General features: G+C 31.9%; 1 protein-coding gene across 2 annotated transcripts in view; it reads left to right on the top strand.

Moving 5' to 3' along the window:
- Positions 1 to 8,730, top strand: part of LOC131038137 (protein CIA1) — a 41,572-nt gene extending 32,842 nt beyond the window's left edge. Inside the window, exons 7-10 of one of the 2 annotated variants that reach the window (XM_057970468.2) lie at positions 7,009 to 7,071; positions 7,387 to 7,465; positions 8,176 to 8,259; positions 8,383 to 8,730. In XM_057970468.2, the coding sequence (XP_057826451.2) occupies positions 7,009 to 7,071; positions 7,387 to 7,465; positions 8,176 to 8,259; positions 8,383 to 8,466 (310 nt within the window). In that variant the 3' untranslated portion in view covers positions 8,467 to 8,730. Of the gene's footprint in view, positions 1 to 7,008; positions 7,072 to 7,386; positions 7,466 to 8,175; positions 8,260 to 8,379 lie in introns of both variants that reach the window. The other variant, XM_057970467.2, reaches the window with a different exon arrangement.
- The last annotated feature ends 741 nt before the right edge of the window (positions 8,731 to 9,471 follow it).

Consider the following 9,471-nt stretch of genomic DNA (forward strand, 5'->3'; position numbering starts at 1 on the left):
AATTTTTGGTATGGGTTTGTGCATATGTACATATATAGTACTCGTTAATATATATAATATGAATATATAATTATATGATAAAATTAAATTTTATTTATAATTTATATATATTTATATAAATATAAATAAAATATAATTTTTTAGTAATGAAATATAATAAAAGTCAACATACATAATATAATAATCCATATATTAACACATATAAACATAATATTATAAAATAATTGTCCTGTATAAATATAGTTTTTCATTAATATAAATATATAACTATCTATCCACATTTATTTCATTAATATAAACTTCATCATGTAAGTTGAATCAGGGGACCGCCACCATAGAGGTTTGAGTTTTAAATGGCAATGGAAAATAAAAAAAGAAGTGTGTGTATATATATATATGGGCACTGGAAATAGCATTGTTCACTACATAAATAAGCCCTCATACTTCATTCATCTCAAAGCACCAGAGCAGAGAAATTGATTTTCATGTGGTCAGTCTACAGCACTTGAATTCTCATCAGCAACCAGCAACAGTAAGTTTTTACGCAGCATCAGACTTCTTTCTAGTGGGTGTAATCTTCATCAGGTCAGCAGAGCAGGGTCACTTCAACATTCAATGGAGCAGTGGCTTCCAGTAACAGTGGATTCTTTATCAAATCTCCATTAAAAGTACCTGTTATTGGCAACAATTTTCCCCAGATTGCAACAGATTTGCATTCTATTGAGCAGATTCCAAGAGATACCTGACATCAAGAAGGTTTGTATTTTAAGAAAATCCAGATTTTCATACGAAAGCAGCACTTAGGTTCTTATTTTTCTGATTTTGATGTGGGTTCTGTGTGGATTTGGCATGGGCACCCCAGGTACCCAATGGGTCCTCAAGGTACGTGGGGTGCCCTAGCCAAACTATGGGTGAACCACAGGCCGAACTGATACCCCAAATCATACCTGAACGATATTTTTTCAATTTGGCATCTGTTTTCAAAAAACCCGGTAGCATAGAATCAGACCATTTTACCATTAGTCAATCTTTTCCCTTCATTTTGAAAATTAATGTCCTGTCTGAGGATAACTCGTTACAGTAATCTAATTATTTCTTCCATCATTATTTGGTGAGATCTTTCTTGAAACTTTGCAATCATTTTCATTATTATATATACAGGCTATAGCATTTATCAATTCCCTTGCCAGGCTTATTGTCTAGCTTGTCAAGACTGGTGATCATTTGTACCCCCTCTAACTCCCATGAGAGTGCTGCTAAACTTCCACAATATGTGTCTGAAGAGTGTATAGCATCAAATTGAAAAGAACAAGTTGCTTTGTTGCATTTGGGTTCTGATAAGGTTAAGCAGGGAAAGAGCCCATTCAATATTTTATTGTTGCCTAGTGACATGTTATCAGGTCCCACAAATTCCTTAGGGATTAGGATGAGATATGGAAATACATCAGATCTGTTTATGGGCATTCAAGAGACTCTAGTTGGTCACAGGCAACAGCACGATGGCCAATTTGCTTGACTGAAATTGGAACTTGGAGACCAGATTTCTAAGCCTGCCTGAGCAGTTATGGAGCATTTTAATCTTCTGATTATTGACTTCAAGAAATTATCATTAGATGTTGCAAGTGAAAGATAACAGAATTTCAAACATCTTTCAAAACAATCTCCCGAATATCTTGAATGAGTGCAACTTCTTCAGCTGAAACTGGATATGATTTCAGTAGCCTGAGCTTTGTATGCAGTATAAGTTTCATAGGATTATGCCTCATTTAATAATTATGTTATTAGTTCCTGCCAAAGGCTTCATTGAATTCTTTTTTTAATTAGTTCAACCAATGAATGCATAGAATTAAAAAATTTCAACTCTATAGTCTAAAATTAATTTTTTATTTTAAATGATTATAAAAATACCATTTTTCTTTATTCTTATTGATTGCGTAAGTGTAAAATTTAATTTTCCCAGCCTGTTATTGGGTCGACTCGGGATAATTGGGGTTTCAGTTCGATGACGGAGATTGATTGGGTGAAACCTAAGGTTGGATGGGTTAAGGTTAATTTCAATGGAGCTTCAAAAGGTAATCCAAGGTTGTCAATTGCAGGGTACGTTTCGAGGGATTTGTATGAGAATATTCTAGCAATGGGAGCTGAAAAACTTGATGAAGGCACAAATAATGAGGCCGAGTGTCAAGCGGCTCTTTTGGCTGTTAAAATATCACAAAAAGTGGCAGCCGAGCAACTCCATTTAGAGGGCGATTCTCTGATTGTCGTGAATGCAATCATCAAAGGTGAGGCTATGGCACGGAGGCTTAATAAATTTATATTTTTAATTAGAAAGCTTTTAAATTTTTTAAAGTTTTGCACACCCCAAGGAGTGGAAACAGCATGGTGGATGTGCTGTCAAAGCATGCAACTCTAATTAATGATAGGTAGAAGGATGAATGGTGGGAGGATTATCAAGATCTCAATCTTGATCTTTAAGGTGTTTGTACACTGCCATTCAGGATTCATTTATGGCAAGTAGAGAGCAATTATGACGGAGGAGGTGACGGGGCTTTAAATTAGTTTTCTTTGCCATTTCATTCCCTGTGGAGTATTTTTCAGGACAAGGGAGACGAGTGGTGACGGGTGGCACTGAATTTGCGCGGACGGAAGCAAATTTCACTCTAATCACTACAAAGCAACAATTAGCATTTTTGGGCCAAGTAATGGAGAAAAGGCTGCGCAGTATTTTGAAGTTCAAAGAGCCCATATTTGTGCAGATTTTAGATTATCTATTCGGCGAAGAGTTCATGAGGGTTGAACATCGGTATCGAACCAATGTCAACATTGCCTCTCTAGTAATGGCATGGGGTCTGGAATAAGACAACATGGGGTAAGTGAGCTGGGTGATGGAGAAATGTGTCAAGGAGGATTGATGCTATGGCATGAAATCTTTGATGGCTATGGCTAAACCTGGGGTCGGTTTTCTAGCTCGTGATGGGAAGTGGTTGAAGGTGGAGGAGCTCGAGCCACCAATTCGGCCTTTTATTCGCTGGAGCTCCATGTCAGACGAAGAAGAACAGAGAGCAGAAGCTCATATTGGATGGAGCATGCTCAAGGACTTTTTGTGTGATAAAGAGGCGGAGCTGGCTCCTGGGCGGATTTTGCAGCATAAAGTGTCAATAAGTGGTGTTTGATCTTTGATCCCAATGACTACTAGGTTAATGACCCTTTGGGCCTGAAGAAGAAGAAGAAATAATTGTGTTTTAAAGTTTCAAATTTTGTGTATGCCCTACAATTTTGTTTTCTACTTGGGGTAGGGCTTGTCGGGTTGGTTTAATTTTTGTTTTAAACGATGTATACTTGGGTTTGTATGGCAGATGGGGTTTCTGTGGGGTTGCTTGGACGGGCCAAAACATGGCATTGTGTTTAGTTTCTGGGGGTGGCTTGGGCTGGCTGTAATATGGCCTTTTTTGTAATATTTTATGGTTTTGCTTGGATGCTAGTTCTGGGGTGGTTTGGTGATTGTCGTATAAGTTGCTTATAGTTGATGGCACAGTTAAGTTCTCTGATATGTGAAACTTTTATTATTATCAATAAAATATACAAATCTATTACCAATCAAATAAATAAAAAACATTATTATGCATAGGTACATTATTTATTGCTAGAACAGGTACATCCTTTATTGCTAGTTAAAGTTTTTGTTTAACTCGCAGTTGCATATTTACTAAAATTATCTGTAGTTAATAAAAGTTCTCTCGCAGAAGTAATGGCCTCTTTCCTCGAACTTGCTTGACAATTACATTAAACGAATTCCTTGCTTTGAATTTGGAGGCAAGTGGGCTTGTTTTCTTTCAATAATAATTTTAAAGGTCTAGACACAGATATTCTCAAATAATTAGTAGTTTCTGTTTTTGCTGCCGCTTTCTGCAGTTGTTTTTTCTATATTTTTCTGTACTTATATTTGTTTCATTCAATATAAATAATAATGATATATAATTAAAAAATTAATAATAATTTTTAATTATAAATAATAAATAATTCTCTTTTTAAGTCAAATTTTATTTTCTAATTAAAGGAAAGTCAGTTGAAATGTTCATTTCTCATTTTTCAATTCATAGAAGAAAGATATATACTACCTCCGAAATGTAACTTAAATTTATTTGAATTGCATCTTCATTAAGACTAAGAAGCTAGAGCGAAACTAACTTACTAAATTGGTGGAAATGAAAGTAGCTGGAAGGAGATTTGTATGGGATTTTTAAAGATATTAATATTATTGTATTTAAAAATTTAAATTTTGTGTGGATGAAGAAATTAAATATTAAAATAACAAACAACAATAGTAATTATATAAACATAAATATAATATAACAAATTTTAAATTACAATTGCATAATCACATAATTACATTTTATATTTAAATAATTTTTTAAACTAAAAATTATATAATATTTTATGAACATAAATTTTAATTAATTTATATTTTATAAATAATAATTAAAAAGTCAACTCTTATAAATATAAATAATTCACTTAATATTCACAATTTCATATATCTAAATATTAAAAAATATAAATAACATATCTCATAGTTAATTATATTTTACTCACATTATATACGTTACATCAACAAGAGATGCATTGTGTCTAAGTTCCTGATTTCTGCCAATAGTGTGGTTGTTTGAGTTAGTCTAAAGATTTAATTAGCAAGAAATCAGAGTAATATTGACATGGACTTCTTTTTAAACTTTGTAACTTTTGATCTGAGCTTTGAGCTTTAGGAAAAGCTTTGAGTTTTGAGCAATAAAAATTTAGCACAAAAAGACAAAGAAATTTGAATTTTTAGCATATTTATATTTTGTAAAATCTATGTAAAAGATGTTCAAGAATATCATTATAGAGTGACTTATTTTTATTTATTCACATTATTCTTTTTTTATTGATTTTATGCAAGGGTTATTTACAAAGATTGATTTTACTATTTGTATACTTTATAACCTAATTTACCTATATTTGTACTAATCCTATATATAATTCTAATTGTTTTTAACACTAATGATTTTTTAACAGTAAGGTGTAATCCTAATCTTTATTGAACTTAAATTTTAATTTTAATTGAACTTAAATTTTAATCTTAATTGAACTATAATCCTAACCTTACTTAGACTCTAAGTAAGTAACTAAAATCTTATCTTGATCACTAATCCTAAAATAAAATCTTAATTTTTTTATATTATTGTCTAAATTATTTTAACTAATTGTCAGGCAATAAATATAATATATGTGTTCCGCAATTTGATTTTATAATCGTAAATATATTCTGATTATCTTTCCGGTACTATTCTAGAAAACTACTATTATTTAGTCATATATGGTTGTCTTGCTTCTCGGTTATGATGGTTTTTATTCGTTCAACCAAATCTTAAAAAATTCTCCCATAGCCTTGACTTTGACTATAATACTATTTAACTATTAAAATAAATATTTAATTTTAAATTATTTTTCTATCAATTATTCTTTAGCACCTCTCTTAATCTTTGTAGTTTATTTCTTTAGCATTCTAATTATTATTTTTAATAATATTATTATATTTTTGTTTGTCATTATATTTAATTTATTGTGTTGATTCTACATTATATTAATACAATCAATCAACATCACTACAATAAGTTGATATTTTTATTAGTATTAAAGTAGTTTTTTAAATCACATTTTTTACTTTATTTTTTAAAAGCAGCATAACTTACATCTTATTTTTCATATATTTTCTTCAATAGATCATAAGATGTAATATAACATTCCATAATAAAATTTACACAACATTTTATTTAAACACACTCTAAACTTCTAATAAATTATGAAAAAATCTTATTTAATATATTTTATCACAACATTTTTTCATATAGATTATTATTTTCAATTTTAAAAATATATATTTTTTAAATAATTTAAATTCTAAATTTAAAACATCTACAATATTAAAAATAGATTATAATTCTAATGTTAACAATTTTATTTTCAATTATCTTTTACATCTAAACCTTGCTAGTCAATTCTTATAATTTGACTCTTTCAATTTGATTGCAACTTCTTTTAGCTTTTAGTCAATTTTAAAAACATTAATGGATAGTGCATTGGAGAACATTTTTTTTTTCATTTCAAACAAATCTTTTTAGTGAAAGTTTTCAAATTTAAAATAAACTAAAAGGTAAAGGTTTTACTAATATACTCACACTTTTACACTTCACCACTTGTTGTCATTGTAGAATGCCTCTACACCTAATGACACAAATTTAGTTTATTTTACTTTAGAACTAATGATAGCAACTTTTATGTATTTTTCCACATCCCTCTTACTCTCCACTTCGAAATATCTTTCCCTCTATATATTTATCTCTTCTCCTCTTCTATCAACGGTACTGGCAGGAACTTGACGTAGTCCTTATTTTTATTTAGAAAAGCAAAAGATTTTACACTGATCTAATAATAAATGGACAGAGTTCATTAATATATCCTTAATGGTGCTGCTTGTTAAGCCACTGTTCATCTTTACCACTAAAATGATTACCATTTGATGAGCATGAATTGAGATGGTTATGTGAATGTTTGTTGCTAAGTAGTAGGTTTTACTTAAAGTGGTTAGCTGTGTAAGGCTGGAAATCCCTTTGTTGTCTTCCATAAAAGCTGAAAATGGTTTCCTTTTTCATGTCGATCATTTCACTGATTCTTGCACCATGTTATAATATGAATAATGAAGTTATGAACACTTAATGGAAATACAATATCATTGAGGCACGTTTAGGAACATGAACCTCTGAAGGTAAAATATTTAAAGTGCATGCAATGTATTATTCACCAATCACTTTAAATTGAGGTCTGCAGATGTTTCGTGCATTCTTTTCTTCTAATTTCTAACTGTAAAACATGTATTCCGTTTTCTTTAAGGTGTTTATGAGTCAATTTAAGTATTTTAACTTCATATTGTCTATATCTAATAGCAGCAATCTACATGTCTAATGGTTACAGGAAACATCTTTGCACCATCTCTGGCTACCATGATAGGACGATATTCTCAGTTCACTGGTCACGGTGAGATGGGGATTTCTTGACACAGTTCTATTCATTTCAGCAACCAATGTACCCAAGTGCTAGAGTAGTATCTGTCCCTGTGCAATGTGGAAGTGGGTCAATCAAGTGAATCTACCATTATTGGACAGAGAAATACAAAACCATCCTGTGCACACTTTAGCACTTATCGAAATGATGATATAACTAGATACTTCTTATGACATATTTTCTGAGTTATTATGATGAACACCGATAGAGAAAAAAAAGTTTATGGTGGTTTTACATGGGGATCCTCACACAGCTACAGCTCATTGATCTTTTATACTTATTTCTCAGGGACGGTTTCATTGCTAGTGGGGCAGCTGATGATTGTATACGGCTTTTCAGTGAGAGCACAGATGATTCTGCTGCAACGGTACGTTTGCTTCCTTTTGGTTACCTATCCTCCTAGTTAGAATAAAATGCTGAATCTTACCATCTACTTGCTGTAAGTAAGATTGGATATTTTTCTGGGGTAACTGTAAAAATATTAAGAGCATTTGCTTGATTAAGTTAGCATGTTTTAAGGCAAGATGTCTTTTGCCCATTTCAGAATTGTGCATCGTGGGAACCACATGTCAACATTAAAGCTTAAAGCAATGGCTTCCTATAAACACCATTTACTGTTCCCACTATAATTGTCAAGGTTGAAACTAACCAGTGGTACTGAGCACAACCAGAATGACTTGAAATAAATTTGGTACTTCACACAGATTTCAGAGTCTGCTTGCTATTTTTGTAGGATAGACATTGTGAAGCCGGAGAAGAAAAGCTGCTTATTTTGGCAGTTTAAGTTTCTCTTTTTAATTTAGTTGTATCTGCCATTCAGGTCAATATATTGACCTACACATTTATTAACTTGGTAAGATCTTTGTTCTTTATCCCATCCCTGACGGTAGAATCTAATATGATCCAAGCCAATAAAATTAAAAGTCAGTTCTTATGAACTTTGTGACATCTAACTGTTGCAATTTATGTTTAGCACACTTTTTGTGTAATGTATTGTCTGTTCTAGGTTCATCTCCCATCATATAAGATGATTTTCAAGAAGGACTAGGCTCATGCGATATGTATTGTCTGTTCCAGGTTCATCTCCCATCATTTAAGATGATTTTCAAGAAGGACAAGGCTCATGCAATGGATGTGAACTCTGTACAGTGGCATCCTCTGGTAAGTGTTCTAGAAGTTCTGTAAAATCCATTCAAGTTAGTGTTTGTCTTTCCATGTAAGATATAATCCATAACACCTTCTTGGCAAGTTTCTTGATTTGAGTTTGCCGTGTGGGTTCAGAAGCCTCGGTTACTAGCTTCAGCAGGCGATGATGGAACTATTAAAATCTGGGAAGTTGCACAGAACAGTCTAGCAAACAATGATTAATATGTTTTCATTTCCACAGAAAGTCCAATGGACAAGATAGTAATATGTAATGCACTAGTATCACCAATTATTGCTTGTTATTTTGACTGTCAGCTTTATACCGCCTTGTCTTGTTCATTATAGAAAAATAAATCACAGATGAGACAAGGTTGGAGTTAAACAAATGACATGTAAAAAATCTCCCCAAAATCTAATCCAGAAACAATTGCATTAAATGACATGTAGATTTTACTATTAAATGCAAGCTGATGAGATGTTTCTTGACACGATTTTCCCTTTGAATAAGATGTCACTAGGATGGTTTCCATGGTGTGCTTCAAAGTATGATTTTGAGTTTGTGATATTCATCCATTAAAACTTATGTGATTGTGTACACATTTTTTCCAAAAAATTTATGAAAGGCATAAGAATGTTGGTTAGTATGGATGTCTGGAATACTATAAATAAGCAAAACAATGGCCTGGGTTTAAGATTTCCCCTATTTCAGAACTGAACATGGAAATTTTGAAGTGAAACATGGCAATTGAAAATATTCACAGCATAGAAGTTGAAGTTTTGAACTTACACAAAGCAATGTATTATTGGTTACCTACTTTTATGTGATAAGACAATATAAAACCACCAACCTCGTATGGCTTAGAAGTTGAGATTATTTCAAGGGAGGAATGGTTAGAATGCCAATTAATAGTTTTTATCTTGTTAGAGAAGTCTGAGGCAGTTAAAGAGTTTTGTGATGGTAATCCTGTAATGATTGAGATAATAACCTCATCGCAATGTTTATGTAGATGTCAATCTTAAAGAACACGTTTTACTCTTGCCTTGGAGGTTGCAGCCTGCAGAATGGACACCATGTGTTGATCAGTACAAATACAATATAAATCCAATATGACGTGCACCTGCCCTTATGATTGGGATTTTTAAACCTCTTCATCTGCTCTTACAGTTGGAAATTTAAACCTATGTTTTAAGACAATGCTCTTCATGTCACATAAGTTCCTCAAGCTT

Source organism: Cryptomeria japonica, chromosome 11 (assembly GCF_030272615.1).
Source record: "Cryptomeria japonica chromosome 11, Sugi_1.0, whole genome shotgun sequence".
Taxonomy (NCBI): domain Eukaryota; kingdom Viridiplantae; phylum Streptophyta; class Pinopsida; order Cupressales; family Cupressaceae; genus Cryptomeria; species Cryptomeria japonica.